General features: G+C 56.3%; 1 protein-coding gene across 3 annotated transcripts in view; it reads right to left on the bottom strand.

Moving 5' to 3' along the window:
* The window catches only part of OTOF (otoferlin), a gene marked incomplete at both ends in the record, with an annotated part of 92,951 nt that overhangs the window by 44,221 nt on the left and 27,471 nt on the right, over positions 1-21,259 (bottom strand). For 2 of the 3 annotated variants that reach the window (XM_080814465.1, XM_080814467.1), the window contains 3 exons: positions 8,274-8,455; positions 10,931-11,030; positions 18,362-18,450. In XM_080814465.1, the coding sequence (XP_080670591.1) occupies positions 8,274-8,455; positions 10,931-11,030; positions 18,362-18,450 (371 nt within the window). Of the gene's footprint in view, positions 1-1,916; positions 1,962-8,273; positions 8,456-10,930; positions 11,031-18,361; positions 18,451-21,259 lie in introns of all 3 variants that reach the window. The other variant, XM_080814466.1, reaches the window with a different exon arrangement.

Below are 21,259 nucleotides of genomic sequence, written 5' to 3'. Positions count from 1 at the left end.
CTCCAAACTAGCCAGCTTTACCGCCCGATAACCTTTCAGAGATTTAAAACTGATTTTAGAGCCGTTCTTCCCCAGGTGAAAGAGTTTCAACTTGTTGATAATCTCTAATTTTGGCTATCTCATTTCCCTCCCCTTTCAATCCTCCTCCCGCCCCACCCATTAAAAGAAGCATAAAAAGTGCCAGTTGACTTTATCTCATGGGTTGACTGGAGGTGGTGAGAGATTGAGAGATTCGGATCGGGTAGCGCTAGGGACCCGTGTTTACGGTGGGGCTGCGAGGCGCCCCCGCTGCAGCCGGTCTGCGTGGCTGGGGGTCTGGCTCGGGACAGACCCGGGAGCTGGAAACCAGGCAGGGCTCTAGAGCAGGCCACTCGCAGATAGAGCCCAGGGAGGGACGGGTTGCTCATACCTCCTATGTAGGCATTTTACATCTAAGCGTCCTGACCCCTGGAAACCTCTCCCGCCCAGGGACTCCCAACTCAGCATCTGCATCATCTATCCCCGCCAACCGCCCCCACCGGATTCAGCTCTCTGGCTCCCTCTCCAAGCTGGCATGAGCTCTGCCTGCGGCCCATTCCCTTGCTCAGAGCCTGACACACTCCTTGACCCTTCAGGTCCCTGGGCCCCAAGTTTCCCAACACGGTGCCATCGCCTTGTCATGCTTTTGCTTGTGTGTGACAAGTGGGAATTGGAACTCGGTATGCTTTTGTTACAGCACTGGACGACGATGAGTCCGCCGGGATCCTGATGCAAGCAGAGGTCTCAGGCATACCCGTGCTGACCACCTCAGACCCCCCAAAAGGCACAGTCCTTGTGTCCCCATGATGTCCTCATGTCAACTAGTTTCTAGATAATTGGTATCACATTCTGGGGTAAATCTCTTCACATCTCTGAAGCTGTTTCCCCATCTGGAAAATAAAGACCACATGCTTGGCTTTTCAGCTTGCATCAGCGTGTTCGGAGAATTAAATTAAATTTAGAGTACAGTCAAGTGCTCTAAACTCCCCGGGTCTATTGTAAACTGTGGGTCAGAAGCTAAATTCCCTGTGTTGTTATCCTAGCTCTGCTCCTATTCTGGGGCAAGTTACTTCCCCTCTCTGGGTTGCAAATTTGTCATCTCTAGGAAAGGGCTGTGGCCCAGAGGCCCCCTCCAGCTGGTCAGCCCTGACTACTACTGCTCCTGTGAATTCCCCAGGATGCTAGAAAGTTCTTGGGGTGGCATGCGCTTTTGTGGAACTCTGTGAGACCTACTCATCAGCCCCAGGCCTTGAGCCTTTCCAAACCCCTGTGGCCGGCCCTTCTCACCTGGGTTCCCCACCTCTGTCCTCTCGCAGACAGCCCCTGATCTCTCCCTCCCGCAGGAGGCCTTTTGAGTGATGGAGATAGCATGGACAACCAGAGGGTTCTCATCTTCTCCTCTCCCCTTAGCTTTCGGAGGCTTCTTGTTCTAGCCACCCCTGTGGCCATTCCGGGCCTGGAGTCTGTCCTCCTTGGGCCTCCAGCCCTGTTTGTCCACCTGCCCAGCCTTGCCTTGAATCTTAGAGGGAGGCGGCCATTGGCTCCTGCGCCTTCAGTCATACCCTCCCTCACAGGGAAGCCTAAGGGCCTGGTCCGTGGGTGCAGAGCTGAACAGGGAAGTGGAGGAAGAGTCAAGACACTGAAAGGAGGCAGGAGGGAGTGGAAACCAGCAGGCCCAGACACCTGCCCGCCCCCCCCCGCCCCCTCCCTCCGTGACCCTCACCCTCCCATGGCCAGATGGACAGACCTCCCTCACCCTGCTGTCCCCTGGTGTGGCTCCACCAGGACAGCCCACACCTAAGCCCTCTGAGATGGGCCATCCCGACATCCGCACCCTGTCACCCTGTGGTGAGGCGCCTTTGGGCCCCAAGGGCTCTGCCCTGGCCTGGGACACCTACTTGTGCTCGCCATCTCTGCCTCCCTTGGTCTTCTCTCTGCCTTTGCTGAGTAGGGGGAAGAAATGAGGAGACAAGGGGATGTGAGTGAGAGGGTGTGGACCAGAGACACTTGCAGACTTAGTCCCTGGCCCTGTGAACCCCCCACTCCCCAGGGGCCTCCTTGTCCCAGGGACCCCTCACCCCACAGCTTCTTACTTCAGCCTAAGCCTGCTGGGCAAGGATAGGGTGGTCCCAGGCTCTGCCCTGATCACAGGAGTGGGGCTGGGTGGCCATTTTCCCAGCCCCAAGCCCAGGAGAACCTGGAGCCTTGATGAGGGAGGAAGCCTCAGGGTATCAGCTGCTGTCTTCCATTCCCAGGCAAGAGTTTGGTGATTCCTAATGTGGGTCTCAGATGCCTCAAGCAAAGGTTAGATGAGCCTGGCCACCCTCCAGGCCTGGGCCACCCTGCTCCTCCTCTCCTCCTCCCCTGATCTCCTCCAGCAGAGTGGCCCGCTCCCAGGCTCTGAGGGCCTCCAAGAGGAAAGGTGGGCCACAGGGATTCTGGGCACGTGGCAGTAGAGAGTTACGACTCTGGAGTGCAGGGCAGGGCAAGAACAGTGCTCTTCTCCCTCTTTAGGGAGGCTTTCAGAAAACCCCTCTAGAATGTTCTCTCAGTGCTTCCCTGATGCTGTGGCAATGAGGATAATCGGCTGAGACCACTGTTCAGAGAACAGCTCATGACAGCAGCCCTGGCCTGGCTGTTCTTGGGGCAGACAGGTCAGGCGTGGGCTGCGGGACCCCACTGGGACCCACTGAGAGCTGCATGGGGACTACTCCCCTGGAGCAGGAGCTCCAATGAGAATGAGGGCTGAATGGGAGACTGACTGGCCCCACCTTCACAGTAAGCTAAACAGGGGCTGCCTCTCTCTGAATTACGGATCCAAGTTTTGACGGAAGTTTGTTTGTTATTTTTAAAAGAACTCTGCAACCCTGAAAGGTCTGAAAAGCATTGTAGTAGAGGAACCAGGAGGGGAACTGTATCATCTAGGATTGGCCCAGGATGGAGTAGGAAGGGGGAACTGATGTACCTGAGCCATAAAACGTGATGCCTTTTCTCTCTCCCTTTGGGTTTTGCTCTGAAATCTCAGAGACGGGTCAGGCTGGCCCAGTGGGGGAACTGCTCAGGCACAGAGCAGGCAAAGGCCCAGCGTGGACCTGCGTCCGGGGCCCAGCCCACCCTGCCCGGCCCAGGCCTGCCACGCCCCCTCCTCACACGCTCCAGGCCTCTGGGCCTACGCAGGGGCTGGACACGGGCCCACAGTCTTGAGTGTGGACATGGCGAAGGGAAAAGGACAGTCTCTGTGAAGAAATCATACTACAGCCCCGATTAGGTCTGATTAGGACCACAACTAACATTAATGATAAAGCTCCAGCTATGCCCTCAGTCACTCAGCCACGAGCGATAGGGGTGGGATGTGGCCCCTGTCTTTGTTGCGTGAAGTGAGGCTCTGGACCGCTCTGACTTTCCTCCTGGAGTCCACGTTGTGTTTTTAGTGTCCCGTCCTGGCCGGGTGTGTCCTGTTCCTCAGCCAGCCTCCCCTCTCTCTGGACCTTGGTCTCATGCCCCCTCCTCCTCACACCCCCACTCCTACTGCTCTAGGTGTGCCAGTGAGAGCGGCCTCGGGGTGGGAGATCCAACATGGCGGCCCGCTGGGGAACTCTAGGGTTTACTGGGACCCAAATGCTTCACGGCGCCAGGCCTCACTAGAACACTCAGGCCTGGGCCGGGGATGGAGGGGAACCCGACCCCAGGTGAAGTGATTGGGTTGGGGAAGCGTCTCCCCAGCACTGCTTCACCCCATATCCCAGCATGACCCTGACCCTGGCTCCTCCTGCATCTCCGGAGCTCAGCCTGGGGAGGGGAGGCAGGGAAGAGATCACGCTCTGGGGGTGAGGCTGGCTGTGCCAGCCCCATGCACACCCCAGGATACACAGTGTGGGGAAACCCTGCTGCCCTCTGGCGTCAGGAACAGGAGTGGAGTGGGGGGCTACCGAGCTGCCACAGACCTCTGCTGCAGTGGAAGAATGATCCGTAGGGAGAACAAGAAAACTGGTCCCCCCCTTGCTCTCCCAAGATGAGACCGAGCAGAGAGGAGCCCGACAGGAACCTTCTCAGGCAGGGGCGCTGGGCAGAAGGAGGTGGGGCTGTGGAGGGCGGGAGGGCCAGGCAGGGGGAGAGGGTCAGGAGAGAGAGTCACAGAACAGAGGACTCCGCAGGAAAGCCCCAAGAGAAGCTGCAAGATGAAAGCTGGGGCTCCTTTCTGTCCTTCTGGACAGCGGCTCCTAGAGCCACTGAGGGAGCAGAGCCCAGAGCCAGGCATGAGCACAGCCCCTGGCATCACAGCGAGAGAACATATGTGCCCGTGAGTGTGCAAACACCCGGGCATTGTGAGTGTGCATACGTGTTTGGAGCTAAAGTCTCCTCTCCCTCCAGAGACTGGGGCAGGTGTATCCTGACATGCAAGGCCCAGAACCCTGATTTTGTGCTCCTGAGATCAAAGGGCCATTCCTTCTCGGCAGCACCGACAGCTGTGGGAGGTGAGGGGACCCCTGCGAGCAAGTGAGACCCCGCCCTGGGTCTGGGCTGCTGTGAGGCTCCAGCCGTCCGCAGCATGGCTGGCTGAGCCCTTGGTAAAGGGTGGGGTGGCCGGAGGGAGCTTAATAACAGGGCCTGGGCCCAAGGTCAGATCATGGTCAGCCTGGAAGCGGGGATGGGTGAAACGGAGATTCTGGAAAGGAAGGAGGAAGGAATCAGATGCCGGCTGCGTGCCGACCACCCACCCGGGGCCACGGAGGCCCACCCACGTGTAACATCTCACGCGATCTGAACACTCCTGAGGGGCGTTCGGGATGCGCCTCTGACAGGTGGGAAAGTGTGGCTCCAAAGAGCAGAGCTGGGATCCGAGCGCCGTGCTCGCCACGGCACCAAGTGGCCTTCTGGAAAACTCCCAGGGTGTTTTTTACAGAGAGCCGGCCAAAATCAGAGGCTGCTAGTTTGGGGCGGAGACTAGAGAAGTAGAGAGAGTGGCTCAGAGGGCATGAGACAGACCAGGGCCTGGGATCAATGGAACGGTGGCAGGAAAGGGTTCACAGGCTGCTTCTGTGGGGTTAGGGGTTAGGGATTGGGGGGCCATGCTTGGGCAGGGGGGCCAGCTCACATTCCCTGAGGTCAAATGAGAGAAATTTCCAGGAAGAGACTTAGGGCCTTGAGAGTGAGTGCCCTTGCATAGGGGAGCCTCTAGAGAGGTCTTTCCTGGGGTGGTAAGGGCAGATGGCTGGGGTCCAGCCGGGGGGGCCAGGCCCTAGAGGGAGAGGTGTGGGCTCCCCAGGACCTCCCCACATCAGCCTCCTCTGTCATCCCTGTAAGACTCCTTGCCAGTCTGGGGCAGAGGCTGTTTCCTGTCCCTTCACTCCACAAGCCATCCACCCCCCCCCCCACCGCCCCCAGCAAGCACCCTGCTGAGCCAAGTCAGACAGGGAAGAGTGGATTCTCACACCAGACCCCCATGGGTCCAAGGGACCAGGTGAGACACTGCTGTTTGACAGCAATGAGGTTTCCCAGCTGCTGGTGATGGGCCCAGAGGAGAGACGAGAAAGGCATTGAGAGACTGGGCACCTTTATCTGCAAAGAGGTGGCCTTTTCAGAAGTGGATGGAGGCAAGGGGCAGATGTGGGCAAGGAAGACTTCCCTCGGGCTCAGAGGTTAGGCACAAACATTCCTCCCCCTGTCCCTTTGTTGGCCAAAGCCTGTCTGGGGGGGCTCTCTGGTCCAGAAGACAGTGGCTTCCTCCCACACTCCAGAGCTGACAGGCCTGACTGGTTGGCCCTTAGGTGACGAGGGTGAGACATAACACTTGGGGCCTCAAGGCCAACGCTCAGGTTCTTGTCGGCACCCACGCTCCTTGACCCAGAGCTCACAGGCCCGGTGGAGGCAGCCAGAATGAAGCTATAGGATAATCTCAAACTCTCTAAAGCAGCCCCAGCTTCTCCTCGCCAGCCCAGCGTCCTCCCGAATGTTCTCACCTCTTCCCACACCCAGATTGTTAGTTGCATGGCGAGGCCTGGCAAGGGCACCATCCCCAACATGCTCTTAGCATAGGGGTCGGCAGCCCCCACAGCAGCCGGGAAGCCACGCGCTCGCTCACACAGCCCCTCCAGTCTGGGGTGGTGGCATCTGGAAGACTAAGGGCTCTAACCGTGGTTGTCACCCTCTCTCAGTTCCCAGTCCCGGATAAAACCCTTCCTCCGGCTCCGGCTTCCGGCTGCTGCCCTGGGCTCGGCCACAGGAAGGTCAGGGAGGCGTGGGAAAGGGTGGCCTTGGCCGAGCGAGGATGGGAGGAGTCCTCTGCAGGTCTGGGGACCAAAGCTCGGCATTTTGCTCTGCTATTTCCACTCCTGCCCCTTCCATCAGCCTCCTGGCCTGCTTTCCTAGGACTGAGAGAAGAGCTAGCTCGGCTGCCCTGAGCTACAGGCGGGGGAGGGGCCACCCTCGGCTGTCAAGAGCTCCCAGAGACCTGTTTTACGTGGGTGCTACCCACGAGATCCAGAGTGTCCCTGGGTCCCTCAGGATGTCACAGTTAGAGAGGAGCCGGGATGTTCAACTCATTCCTGCAACGGGCCCAGAGGGTAGGTGACTTGCTCAAAGTCACTTTGCTAGTTGGTGGCAGCCACGATGGGACTTAACAGAACTTAGCTTCCCTGATTCACGGCAGTGCTCCTTCCCCGCACTTGGTGGCCCTTGCGTGGTTTCAATCTTGTGCCCTTCCTTCGAGCCCCAGCCAAGCCAAGCTCTTTCTTATGTGGGGACAGAGGACTGGGACAAGATGGTGCCCTTTGTGCATGTCCCCTAGCTTCCCACTGGGTCCCTGCTCCTCCTGTCACCATTTCCAGCCCAATCCCTGACCCTTTGCACTGTTGAGCTGCCAAGAACCCATTCGTCAGCAGCCCTGACCTGGGATAACTCTCGGCTCCCCCAGTTACAACCCGCTCCCCGCCCACGGTGCTGCTGGTTCTCCTAACAACCCTGTGGGGGCGTTGGTTCTCATTGCCCCGGGCCCCATTTTACAGGTTAGGAGAGACAGTGTAAAGGGTAGGTGACTGGCCAAGGGTCAGTAGACTGGTAAGAGGCAGAGCCAGGACTCAGACCTGGGTCTCCTGAGACCAAACAGCCCGCCCTTCCCCCCAGGCTGGCCACAGTCGAAAGAGGACAGGCTCCCAGCTGGTCTGGCGATGCTGCCCCACCTCCCAGCTGGCCTGGAGTCAAAGGTCAGCTGTGTTTGTCACACACATGGTTCCTTTGAGCTTGTTACTATTACACAGCAAGCACCCAGTTCCCAGGGTCTTAAGCTTGTATAGTGTGTGTGTGTGTGTGTGTGTGTGTGTGTGTGTGTGTGTGTGTCTGGAGGGGAGTGGTTCAAGAATAAAGAAGAAAAGCCCATTTATCTCATAAAAATATATCCATTCTCAATCAATTGCACTGATTAAGAATCTGTGTCTTTTCAGAGCAGGGACTGAATACACTTTTTTGGAAAGGGAAGGCAGGAGATTGGAGGGAGGCGGTCACTGGGAGGGCATCCCTCCCCTAAGACATTAGACGTACCACTGACTTACCTGCATTTTACACGTTAGTCCCAGTGAACTAGGAATCTAGAGCTAACATCCTACTAACTTAGAGTCTGTCTCTCTGAGTTCTAAGAGTAATACCATCGTATTTCCTTTTTTTTTTTTTTTTTGAAAAACGCTGCTTTCGGCATGAGCGGGTCTGGACCCAGCATCTTGACATCTGTGTGTGGTGGGACATCTGTGGTGTGAGTCCTAGGCCCTGAGGGGGCCAGGATGTGCGGATGCCTTTTTCTCAACAGAAGAGAGGCTATGTCCTGACCAGGACCTTTGGCTTCCCCGTGGCAGGAAAAGGCCTCCCTGTCTTGGGCCTCCATGGGGCCAGGGGCTGGTCCAGCACTTCTGGGTCTTGGACCAGAGAGGTTAGGGCCCCCTCCTGTCTGCCCCACCCATTCTCCCAGGAGGCAGGGGTCTAGCCTCTTCCCCTCAAGTTAGAGCTCACCCTCCCAGAACTTCCTCAGGGTAGTAGGAGGTCTGGGCCCTCAGCCTGATGCCCGGGTGAACCCTGGGGTTAGGGGGCAGGTGTGCAGGGCACTGTAGAAACACCTTCCTGCCTCTCCTATGTCTCTCCAGCAGCTCAGCCTTGGACTCTGAGCCCAGTCAGGCTGAGAGGGGCCTTCGAGGGAGACCAAGCCCCAGGCATCCTCCCTGTGTCTTTTGGGGGTGGTGGGTCGCCAGCCAGAGGGCCCAGCCTGTTACCTCCGGAAACTCTTCTCGCCTGGTGTCCGGGAGCTGGGGCGGGAGCCGGGGAGCAGCCCATCGGTCTCCTGGCTGTCCTTTCCTTCTTCCTGAAGAGACTCGTCCCCCAGGAAGTCGCCATCATCCCAGGAGCCCACTGTGCCATCTGTGGCCTGATACCGGACCTCCACACACAGGCTGGTCTGGAGGGAAGGGGGTGGGTGGTGAGCCGGGGAAGGCGAGAGCAGTCATGGGCACACGCGGCCCAGTTGTGATGGTTACAAAGCGCTTTCACTTCCTTCACCGGCTGGAGGAAGACAAACTGGGAGTTGTCTTCCCCACACCTCCATTTGGCAGATAAGGAAACCGAGGCTCGGAAAGATCGAGATGTACAGGCTCCATCAGCTTAATCGGTTCTGGCTCCCGGTCCTGCCCCACTGGACTCTGCTCTTCCCCGGTGCCCAGGGTGGGAAGCCCACCCTGGACAGTTGAGTCTAGACAGCAGTGGGCTCTCTGAGTCCACCACAGACATTAGTCAAGAAGATCGTTCAGTGGTCCCAGCGCAGGGGTCACCCCCTCGTCCTCAGAGCGGGGCTGACCTCCCCTCACTCCTGGGGCTGGAGGTGGGCTATGAGCTGAGCCTTCCGGAGCAGAGGCCTGGGCACGTCCAGGGGCCTGGGGCTGGCGCTTCTCCCTGTTCTTCTGACACCTGCCCTCCTACTCTGGAGGTGGGACTTAGGGGTCAGACCAGGTTTTTCCCTGGGGGAAAGTGGAGCCCCAAACCCCGGGCCCAGGCTGTGCGCTTAAGAATCCTGGTTGGGCTTCTTACTCTGGGTCCTGGGGCCACTCACCTCCTTTCAGCTCTTGTGTCTCCCCGGTACATGGGGAAGACTCATTCTAGTCCCTTCCCTGGCCTGCATGGATGTCAGGCTGTCTCCCAGAGGTGTTTGCTTGGCCTCACAAGTTGGGGGTTGACTTGCTCCTGCCGCCCACACAGGCAGCCTTCGTTCAGCACGCGGGCTTCGGAATGCCCAAGCTTCGGGTCCCCCAGGGAAGGGAAAGTTATACGTATTTTCTGAACCTTCACTATGCTAGGTGTCATGTTAAAATGCTTTACTACAAACTCATTTGATCTTCTTAACACTTCGACTTACCCTGCCTGACGTATCAGGGAAGGTGGATTGACTTGCTCAAAGTACACAGCTAGAATGTGCTAGTGCTGGGATCTGAGCCCAGCCGGGCGGACCCCCAAGCCTCATGTCCTTCACACTGAGCCAGTGTGGCCCTGTTGATGGGACCAGGGATGGTGTGGTGGGAAAATAGTGGCCTGGGATTGGAAGTTCCGGGTCCCAGTGTTGGCTCTGCTGCTGACCAGCTGTCTGACCTCGACTGAATTCAGTTCCCATCCAGGATGTCAGGGTTCCCATCCACAAAATGGGTAGCAGAGAGAGCTGGTAGATGGGCTAGATCTTCTGTAAGTCTTCAGCCTGATTCTAAAACTACAGAGCATGGATTGTGTTGCCTACTCATTCCTGCTTCCTTTCTCTCTCACCTCACTGCCTCCCACTGGTGTCTAGACCTTGCTCTGCATCCCCTCTCTGCATCCCCTCTCTGCATCCCCTCTCCCCTGGCTGGGGTGGCTGAGCTCTCCTGACTTCCGAGAAGTCCCCCTGCCCACTCCTGCCTGTGGAGAGAATGGCCTGGCTGGGGCCAAGCTGTGAAGTCCCAAATGTCCTCTTGTTCTCTGTAAGAAGCATCTCGAGACACCAGGGCACTGTGGGAATTTTTTGCTCCACCCTGGACACTCCTCACAGGGGATCCCTTCCATTCTGGCCCCCCATGGCTGCAGCTCTGCCTGCTGAGGCTCTCCTGCTGGCTACCACATAGGGCCATACATTAGGCAGGATGCAGGTGAGGGAACCATGGTATAACCCCACTTTACACGCAGGTACACTGAGGTCAGGAAATAGCAGTTACCAATGTGATTTTATGTATTTATGGAGCGCTTATTAGGTGCCTAACTTTTCTAAGCACTATCTGTGTATTCTCATTTAATCCTCAGAACAAGCCCTGTGAAGCTGCTACGTTGCCCACTTTGCAGATGGGAGGTCACACAGCTGGTGGCCTAAGGCTCATCCTCGGGGGCTGTGTTCCTCAGCACAGCCGAACTGCCCGTGAGTGGACACGAACAAGCCGAAGGGGACAAACGCATCAGAGCACAGCTTGGGTCAGAGCCTCCAAGTTGACTCATCTCCTTGCTTTGTTAGGACAGGTGCCGAGTGCCTACAGACCGGGCATCATTAGTCCGCGTGTGCTCACGTTGGAGGTGCTGGGATGGGACACGACAACAGGAGTAGGAAACGAGGTTCCTACCCTCACGGAGTGGCTTGTCTTAGAGAGGCTCCAGGGCAGGCGGGCAGAGTGAAGACCATGCCCCGGAGTGGCCAGCAGGGCTCAGCCTGGCCTTCAGATGCTGTCCCCGCCTTGGGACCGCAGACCCTACTGTGCCCCCAGGCGGAGGGGCTCTGGAAGTCTGACCTGAGTCTCCTCCTCCTGCTTCACCTCGCCACCCCTTAGGAGCCTCCCCCGACCACCTGATGAGTGGGAGGAGGCAGGTGAAGCAGGCCCCCGGGGGCTCCCATGCAAGCGAGTCTGGGGACTCACCCGGGCAGACCCACCTTGATGACAGCGTTGTTGTCGTCCATCAGAGTGTCGGTCACCTCCACGTGGTTCTCCTCCACCACCTTCTGCAGCACCATGCGGAAGGTTCCGATGAGCCTGGGGACGGCAGGGGAGACATAGCAGTTCCACACGAAGAGGCCAGAGGGAGGAACGGCCATCCCCCAGGGCTGTGACTGGCTGGGGAGGGGGATGGAGGGAGGGAGGGTGTGCTTAGGCTCCAGGCTAAGCTTGGAGAAGGTGGACCCAGGGCCAGGGCTGGTCCAGGACAGGGCAGCATGTCTGGGAGGGTACGTGGCCCCTGAGAAGTGTGAGTGGTTGTATGTGCGAGACCCATTTCCCTGGGAGAGCTCATGGGCAGTGAACCCCCTTGGGAGATGTTCTCAGATGGGGGCTGGGTACCTCCTGGCTTGTGATCCTTGAGGATGTGGAGTTGGGGTTCAGCTGAGCCCCTGCTCAGATGCCCAGTGTGGATGTTGTTGGGAAAGGACCGCAGGTTCCTGGACGCACAAACACCTTCTGCTGCCTTCCACCCCGCTAACCACAACTGAGGTCTCTACCCACCACCGACCCCACCGGGTCCCTGGTCCCCTGAAGAGTCTGCAGTGCTTACTACCTGCATTCTGCAGGTCCACAGAGGGCAAGGGGCCATCTGGTTGCAGGATTCCCATATTCCCACATGACGGCAGGGAGGGGAGCACAGTGCTACGAACAGCACAGTCCTGTGGTTGGAGCCTGGGACCAGGAGCCTGGCTCGACACCAGCCCGTTACCTGCTTCCCTGACAGCCAGGCTTTCTCAGTCCGGCTTCTCCTAGAGGAGCCAGTAATCCCCGCTTCTCTGGATTGTTTAGAGGGCTGAGCTCCTCAGAGCACCTAGCACATCGCCAGCACTCCAGAAGCGGTCTGGTGGGTATGCGGGGGTGTCACTCTGCTGGGAGCCTCTCCGGGGGTGGGGTGGGGTGGGGAGGAGGGAGCTATGTTTCCTACTTCCAGCCTCTAGTTGACATTTCCAGCACACGGGAGATCTCGGTATCCGCTGGCTGAATTAACGAACAGCAGTGGGTGCCTTATACATGCTGACTGAGTTGACTTGAACTCCATTTCCCCCTACGCTTAAAAGGTTATTGCTCTAGGAGGGAACAGGGTACTGAGCGGTATCCTCCCATGGTGATTCCACAGGGGAGATTAAAACGTTCAACCGTTTCTGGTTGAAGCTGCAGAGGCTAAAGGGAGGCCCCACAGGGTGTGAGAGCCTGAGGGGCCTCGGGGTTCCCCGGTGCTGCCCTTGATTTACAGAGGAGGAAAGTGAATCAGAGAAAGCAGGAAGGGACGCAGTTAGCAGACAGCACATCCAAGCGACGTGAGGCATGGGGCGAATTCTGACTTTAACAGACATGTCGGATGTCTGTTCTCTCCTGAGGAACATGGAGGGTGGATACTGTTTAAAAACAAAACAAAAAAACAAAAAACAAAAAAAACCTCCCATCCGTGTGAGGGGAGGAAGTGGCAGGTGCAGTCCTCGTGGACAAACGTGAAATACTTCCCTCCGGAGTTCAGAGCCCTATCCGGCAGCCGTCCTGCCTCCCCGAGGGCAAAGCTCTTCCTGCCACTCCTCCCCTGGAAAGCCTGCCCAGGTTTCTGGGTGCTTCTCAGGCCCAGCCCAGCGGAGATCTCCTCCCTGGTGGTGTCCTGGCCTCTCCTGGGCTGGGGGCTGTGCCCAGAGAGAAGTTCAGGCAAGGGGCCAGGGGAGCTGGAGCAGGTGCCCCTCGGTCCCAGTTTCGTCTTTACGACACGAGGAGGGGGGTGGTCTCGCAGCCCCCGTTCTGTGTACACATTCTAACAGACTGTAGTTATGAAAAAATGCGGGTCTTTTGGCAACTTCACCTCTTTTGGTTTTAAATCAGTGGTTTTTGAACTTCAGGATAAACAGAATCTTCTGGAGGGCTTGTGAAAACAGGAATGACTGGGACGTCTCCGTCCACTGTTTAACAACGGGCTGGGAGAGGACAGTCCTGACTCGGAGCTCCTGACCATGTCTATGCTGCCAACACTCCTGCCATGGCCAATTTCAAGCTTCCAACGTGGGGTCACTGAACTCACGGAGATGGGCACCGTCTGCTCTTGGGAGCTGGTAAGGGCCCCCTCCCAGTCACCTCTGGCCCTCCTCGCAGCCCCGGAGTCTGATGCAGCGGGATGCGGGCCCGAGAATAGGTATTTCTGACACGTTTCCAGGTAGTGCTGATAATGCCAGCTGGGGCGCGCCCTTTGAGAATCCCTGTCCACTATTGCCCTTTGCCAAGGGGCCTTTTAGTTCAAGTAGGACCCACTGAGCCCCTGCTGAGTGTGGGCACTCAGGCCCCTTGCACAGCAGAGGATCAGAAGAGATGCTGCAATGTGACAAGAGACCCCCAGGGGGCAGGATGGAGCCATTCCCCTGCCCCCCAACCCTCTCCAGCGTCCCGCAAGTAAGTGCTCACTGAGGTCAGTCTCAGACCTTAGACTTAGAGGGCCCAAGAGAAGGGCTTGTCAGCATTTCACTAAGGAAGAGCCGTTCAGCATCCTCCCTGACTCGTGCTCTCCACCCGATGCTAGACACTCTGTGACGGGGATCTAACCACCCCACAGCTGCTCTGGCTGCTTTCACCACACTTACTATGTGGTCCGCCTTCTGGCAGATTCTGCACCCAGCACGACCTGGTCTGAGACTTGTCCACACACAGACTAAGTGCCCTCCTTAACAAGAGCAGTGTGGACAGCAGAAAGTGGCTGGGCTCTGGAGTCCGACAGAGGTGGGTTCGCCCTATGGGCAGCTGTGTGACTTTGGCTAGCTCTCCAACCTCTCTGAGCCTTGTTTTTCTTCCCATCTCCTCAGAGGAGGTGATACTACCTGCCTCTGACGTTGTCGTACTCAGAGGCCTGCCCCTCCTCCTTCCGTGACCGTGACCATGGGGTTCGCTGTCTGGAGGGCCCACATGGTGCTGGTCTTCCATGCAGGGTAGGCTCTGGGGGCAGGTGCACAGCCTCATGGAGCCAGGGTCTGTCTGGGGCCCAGAAGGTGAGGCTAGGACCCTGGGACCCAGGGGGTGGTTTGGGGGGGGGGTTTCACGCCCAACAGTTTCCCCACAGCTTTAAAACAAGCGTCTTAATACTGTTTCCCACAGAATGTCACCCCAAACCCCCTCCTAGGCATTCTTTGGGGAGGGAGCTGGTGCAGGAAACCCGAGCTCCAGCCTGTGTGGGGGCTCCCTGTCCACCCTGGCCCCCATATGTCCAGCCTGGCTGCAGACTTAGTGAGCTCTGCCTGTTGCCTCTCCTCTGGGTGGGGGTGGGGGGCAGTCAGCACAGACAAGCTGCCTGGGAGGCCAAGCGCCCCAGGGTGACCGGGCAAGGTGGGCTCATGAGACCTTGGACAGCAGGGTCCTTTCTCTGGAAAGTGGAGGTGTGAGGCCATTCGTGCTCTGGGAAGGATGCTGGCCTGGGGGTCAGGAGGTCTGAGTCAAAGACCAGCCCTGCCCTACCCTTGCGGTGTGATCCTGGGCAAGGACCCTTGCTGGGCCTGTTTCCTCTGGTTAGGTGAAGGAGCTGGGACCTGACTTTCTGTCCTCTGATAGCCTCCCCTATGTGGCCCACTGAAGTTACCCGTCACAAAAAGGGCACCCGTGAAGTGGCCCACAGCTGCCCAGGAGGCTGGGTTGGCCCCCAGAGTGGCCAGGTGCACTGGGCAGGGCAGCAGGAAGGGGGCCTCAGGCATGGATGAGCCCAGAGACTGACCACAACAGAGCGACAGTCAGGCACCAGGACCCGTCAATAATTCATCGCTTTCCCCTGGGAGCCCGTGTCAAGTGCCCAAGTCCTGGCCAGGCCTCCACTGCTCTCCTGGCTGCTGAATTATTCAGAAGTCCCAGGAGACCGGCACTTGCGGCAGGCTGTTCCCCACCGGCAATTCTGGACAGGGAAAGGGGGACACACAAGATCCTCGTCCTCACAGGAGGTTCCTGAAGGAGGACCATGTTCAAGGCAGGCTGGATGGATTTGGGGTCTCCTCGTGCCTGATCACGACTTGCTTCCTCCTGGCAACCCTTCCCACCACTGGGGAAGGGCCAGTTCCCAAGCCACTGTCTGCTTCTATAATGAGTCTCTTTCTCTGAGATAGGGGTAATGAGATCAAGCCCATAAACTCTATTTCTCATACCAGCTCCCTTTACTTCAGTTTCCCCAAATACATGAATCATGTGACTTGGCTCTCACTTCAGCGTGCCCTGAATTTTTCAAAGAAGAAGGATCATTTGGATTTCTGCTTCCAGACCCTTCCACCCTGCACACCTGACTCCTGATCCCATGGGGCATTTACTCATTCACTCATTCCACAAAGTCATCGGGGGCCTGCTAGGGGCCAGGCACTGTCCCAAGAGGCACAGGCGGCTTTGCTGGCTGCTAAGCCCAGTGCAAACCCAGAAGCTCCCCCTCAGTTCAGCTGCCTCATGAGAAGGAGCCGGGCAACTCCAGGGTGGGGAACGTGAGCCCTGCTGACTCCAAGCACCCCGGCCTCCCACTCCAACCCCCAAGCTGGCCTGTGTCAGGATGAGCCTTGTGTTCTTTAAGGGATAGCCGCTCCTTTCCCCATCCTTTCCAAGAAAATGAGAGGACGCTTTCCCACCAGGCCAGACTTCCCCTGGAGGGGTTTCCTGCCTCCTCTTGGGTGGAGCAGGGAGGGTGGGGAGAGAGTAAGGAGAGAATTCAGTTAGGAACGCCCCTGCTCTCTCTCTCACTTGTTGGCATTTCAGAACAACTAATTGAAGCCTAAAGTTTCAGTGTGTTCGCTGGGATGGTATTCAATTTCCCAATTTAACAAATACTTCTGATTTGTTAATAGCAAGCGTTTTGATGTTTCCAAGGGTTTCCAGCATTTTGGTGACTCTAGCGCCTTTCACTGTAAAGAACGTACCAATCTCAATCATGTCAGTGGTGTCCATGCTCACATGCCCTGGTCTTCTGGGAGTTCCAGGAGAAGGAAGACAGGCATCCTAGCCCCAGCCCTGCCACTGTCCAGGGACCTCAGTAGCCTCTCTGAAGACTCGGTTTCCCCATCTGTGCTGCGAGGGTTGCACTGGCTATGTTCTGAGGTGGGTCCCTGCTGGGGTGCCTGAATGTCTCTCCTGGCCCTCGGCTTCCAGTTCTTGCTTTTCCACACCCACTTCGGTCTGTGTCCCTTCTGTTTTTGTTTCTTCTATCCTTAGAGGTCACCCAATCTCTCACCCTAGGGAAGAAAGTTTTGCTTCATCTTGGGGGCACCTGGTGGGGTGTCTCACTAACCCCTCTTGTGGATACTATTGCAGCTGCTGGAATGATGTGATACCCCAAGAGGCCGAGGGGCAGCCTCTCTGCCCTGAACATCTTCCCTTGTGGCCCTGCCAGCAGGCCTGAAAAGCCCACACCCCATGCTCAGCTGAGATGTTGTGGGTTCTCCATAAAAATCACAGAATCATTGAACCATGTGTGGTTCAGCCCAGTTCAAAAATTCCCATTCAGAAATCCCCTCCACAACATTGTGGTCCACTCCCTGCTCAGCCTCTCCCAGTGATGGGGAGCTCACTACTTCCCAACAGCTCATTGGTTGGAGAGCTTTGGCTACCTTTCAGCTGTCTACTGTCTCCCAGCAATGCAGCCTGGTTCTGGTCCTGCCTCTGGGCACACATCTCTCTTCCCTCTTCCAAATGGCAGAAAACCTTCTTAGGGGACAGGCATGGTGACTTAATCTCTCATTTCTGTACCTTCAGTGACTAGCACAGTGTCTGTCTGGTACAGAATATTTGCTTAGTGAATGTTTGATGCGTGATTGAAAGAGTGGATGGATGGATGGATGGATGGACAGAAGGATGGATGGAAGGAAGGATGAATAGAAGTAGGGATGAATGGAAGGAAGGATGGACAGTAGGATGGATGGAAAGATGAATGGATAGAGGGATGGTTGGATGAATGGATGGATGGATGGATGGATGGAAAGATGGATATATGGAAGGATGAATGGATGGATGGAAGAAAGGATGAATGGAAGTAGGGATGAATGGAAGGAAGGATGGACAGTAGGGTGGATGGAAGGATGAATGGATAGAAGGATGGATGGATGGAAGGATTGATGGAGGATGGATGGATGGATAGATGGAAGGATGAATGGATGGAAGGATGGATGAGTGGATGGATGGATGGAAGGATGAGCAGGTGGAAGGATGGATGGGTGGACAGAAGGATAGATATATGGATGGATGGACATGTCCTCTGTGATTTCTCTTTGAGGCTCTCATCTCCTCATCAGATTTAAAGTCCCTTCTCCTGGCAATCCAAGGAGCTGCCTACTAGTATTCTCTCCCTCCAGCGTGAAGACCATGGAACCTCATCTCTCGCCTCTTCTTCTCCGATTGATCTACTTCTATTAATATGAGCAAGGATTAGGTCAGCTTTTCTTTTGTTTGTAGTCTCTTCCCACTGTCAAGTAATACTGCTCTCTCATTGAGTAGTATCCCCAGGCTTTTCTGGACATGTTGCTGTTCAGCCATGACCCCCTCTAGCTGGTATAAAAACAATTGGTTTTGAATCTCCAAATGAGACTTTACATTTATTATACCTAGCCACCATTCCAGACTGTTCGAATCATCCTGAATTCTGCTTGTTGCCCAGAGAGACGGATGGGAATTGCTTTAACTGAAACCTTAGTAGTGATAGAGCTCATGCAGTAGGTGTGCTTCACTGAAGAATGTAAGCCCCATGGGGGTGGGCACTTGCTATCCTCAGCACCTAGTTCAGTGCCTGACACATGGTAGGCACTTAGTAAACATTTGGAAGAATGAATGAATGAATGGGTATCTATTTAATTCTCACAGCTTCCTTTGAGGTAAATACTTCTACTTCCTACAGGCTGGTACATTGAACTCAGAGAGACTCTGTGTAACCAGCTCAGGGTCACACAGTAGTTGACTGAGCTCAGAATCTGAGACCAGGCTGTCCTGATTCCCAAACCACTGCACCAAACTGTCTCAGAGCTTCTCAGTCTCCCTGCATGTGGCAAGTTTGCCCTCAAGGCTACTGATGATCTATTGCAGTTCATGATCCGTCATTCTGTTAACTCCTCTGCTGGGTAACTGTCACCCAAGACAGTGTAAAGCAGGAGACTTAAAGAAGGGGACAGGAAGCTGAGATGGGGCTGGGGACAGAAGGAGTGAATGGGAGGGTAGGGTGTTCTTGGCTGACAATGGTTGGGAGGGCTGAGGGACTCTGAGGACGACAGGAGAGAGCAAGGAGGGGGGTCTTCGACAGTCAATCCAGGTTAGGCTGTGGGTGTAATGCCCCTTTTAAGCCTAAGGGACAGGGTAGCCCAAGGAGCAGGGCAGGCCCCTAACCCCTTCAGGCTCCACTTCTCCCATCCCCCACTTACTTGTTGCTGAAGACTTTGCTGTAGTTGAAGATTTGAACCTCAAGTATCTCATTGCTGTCGATGCTGCTGGCCACTGGCCATCGGAAGGTCTAGGGAGAGAGAGACAGCTGTGACCTTAGAAGGAAACGACAGGGTATGAGGAATAGGAGGCGGATCCCTGGTAAGTTGGCCCTCCGAATTGACCCAGTGCTCTACAGGGATAAAGTCCACACCTAGACTCTCATCTAATTCCAACCACCCCCTGGTAACATGGGTACTGTGACCCATTCCTTTTTCAAAGATGGCACTCAGAGAGGTCCAGTGACCTGCTCAAGGTCATATGGTGAGTGCAAGGATCTAGGGCTAACCAGGATCTCTGAGTCTCAGCCCAGTTCCTGGGGTACACTCAGGAGTGGGTGGTGCAACCAGGATGGAGTGGGCTCCGGGATAACAGCAAAGATCATGGGCATGGGCTTGCTTTTTCTGTGTGCGGAGTGGAGCTGTAAGCTTCCAGGTCTCTCCTCCCAGGATCATTCTGGCCGGTTCAAGCTCTGCCTTGAACAGGCGGTCCTATCCCCCCTCCCCCATTCAGGTCAGATCACCCCCTCACGCTGGCAATGTTTACTCTGGGGACAGACTTTAGTTGTTTATTATTAGGGTCAGGCCCACAAAGGAGGGGCGGCCTGTTTCCAGCATGCTGTTTCTAATTTACCCTCACCACATCTATCTTGGCTTCATTTTTTTAAAAAAAGATTTTATTTATTTATTTGTCAGAGAGAGACAGAGAGAGAGAGAGAGAGAGAGAGAACGAGCAGGGGAAGCAGCAGGCAGAGGGAGAAGCAGGCTCCCTGCTGAGCAAGGAGGCCGACAGGGGATTTGATCCTAGGACCCTGAGATCATGATCTGATCTTGTCTTCATTATTCAATCGATAATAATGATGAGCAGGAAGTTGAGTGGGATTTTTCCTGATGCCCTAGACGTGGCAAGGAGGGCCCAAAATAGAGGCTAGACGTGCTAAGGACCCCATCCTCTAAAGAGAGCTGCCAACAGGCCGAACCAGGCTCCTGCCTCAGGACTTCCTCAAAGGCCTCACACCCCCAACTGCACCCCAGCGCTCCTTCCTGGGGTGTAAAGACTGCGGAAGGGAAAGACACCAACAGTCATATCTTAGTCCCAGGGTTTTTGCGGCTCCTTCCTAGAAGAATTGCTCAGAGAGGTTGAGGAACCTGCAGGAAGGGGAGCCTAGCATGGAAGTTCCCAATGACATCTGCCAAGGCAGTAGACTTACTGGCCTGTCCCTCAAGTCCCTAGGGAGACCCGCAGGCCACCTTGGGCAAGGCAGTAGTCGTAAGGAGGCTGACATGCCACCGCTAGGTGCCTTAAATATGTGGTTTCTGCTCTGTGGGGCCAAAGGCGTGCTGCGAAGGGGAGCCAGGCTCAGCAAGCCTGCCGACCTTCCACCCAAGCCGGCCCTCCGGTGGAGGGGTCCTCAGCCTGGGTGAGGCTGTGGGGCTCTGCATCCCATGGTGGGCGCTGAGGTGGGGTGGAGTCAGGTGTCCCGGGTTGGGAATCCATACCGTGTGGGGAGCCGGGCTCAGGTTGCCCACAGGAACCCCCACACGGTGCTCTCTGAGACAGCCCTAGTTTGCAGGCCGGCCGTGCTGACAGCCTCCAGAGCTGGTCGGAGCTCGCCAGAGAGGCTGTCATGCCACAGGGAGGGTCCACGTCCATGGCAGGGCCCCCAGAATCAGACCATGTCCCCCGCCTTTGGCTGGAGCGGGCAGAGGATGCCAAGGGCTGGAGCCAGCATCCCTGTCCCACTCGGGGTCTGGAACCACGAGCCTGACAGAAGCGAGAAGACCAGGCCCGGGCTCTAAGAAGATGCTGGACTGGAATGACAAGCCTTCCTGGACTGGACTGTGAATAACGGAAGAAAGACCAGAAAGCTCTGGGCTCTGCTCACGATGCCGCTGAGAGATGGTACCGTCGGGGATTTTGACACAACAGCTGGAAGGCAGTGACTTCCAAACTTGTGTCATTTTTATTCCCCTCCCAATCCAGACTGCCCAATAGGCAAGAAATAAACAATCACGATAGGCATCTTAATAATAATCTGAATAATAGCTCTAGTATTAGGTATTAAGATAGTAATTAGTATTAAGATAGTATTAAGTAGTATTAAGATAGTAATCTTAATAATAGCTGCCATTTGTAGAGAACTTTTCATTGTGCTGAAACGTTGAGGGGGCTGAGTGGTTTAGATGCACTAATTCATTTAGTCTTGCCTCCAACCCAACGGGCTGCTCCCATGCTCTCTGTTTCACACGCAGGCCTCCCAGAGGGAACACGATTCAGAGAACCCTGTCGTTGGTGGCCGAGCAGGCCCTGGGGGGCCACCGAGAGCAGGTCCTGAGAGCCATTCTAAAGCTTCCATCTCCCAGACTGGGGGCCCAGGGGTTTGCGGGGGGCGCTGGGCCAGCTTGGCAGGTCACCGCACGGTGTAGGCAGGGCCTGGCTGGGGAAAATGGCCTCACGTCGCTCTCTCAATCCCCGGCAGGATTCAGCTGGAGTGGGCCGGTGAGAGAGGAAGAGGCATGGGAAGGAGGAGGGGGATGGAGGCCGGGGAGGGAGAAGGTTGTGAGCCGGGCCTGGGGAAGACTTTGGAGGCTATGGACACAGACGGGCCGGCTAAGCAGGCGGCCCAGCCCGGGGCCCGCAGGCCTCGTAAAGCGGCTTTTGCTCCCGCTGTCTGCACGCCTCCAGTGCAGCCAAATGTGTGGTTTTCTTAATGAAGTTGCTTTTAATTGAGCTGCAGGGAAATAAGCTAGCTCGTGAAGGCCCAGCTCAGCAGCCACAGCGCCAACGGGAGAGGCCTGCGGAGCCTCTGAGATTTCGGTTTCTGTGGGATGAAGGGGGTG

This window comes from Martes martes, assembly GCF_963455335.1.
Source record: "Martes martes genome assembly, chromosome: 9".
NCBI classification, from domain to species: Eukaryota; Metazoa; Chordata; class Mammalia; order Carnivora; family Mustelidae; genus Martes; species Martes martes.
Note: the sequence above shows the minus strand (reverse complement) of the source record. Positions and strands in the feature narration are given on the sequence as shown.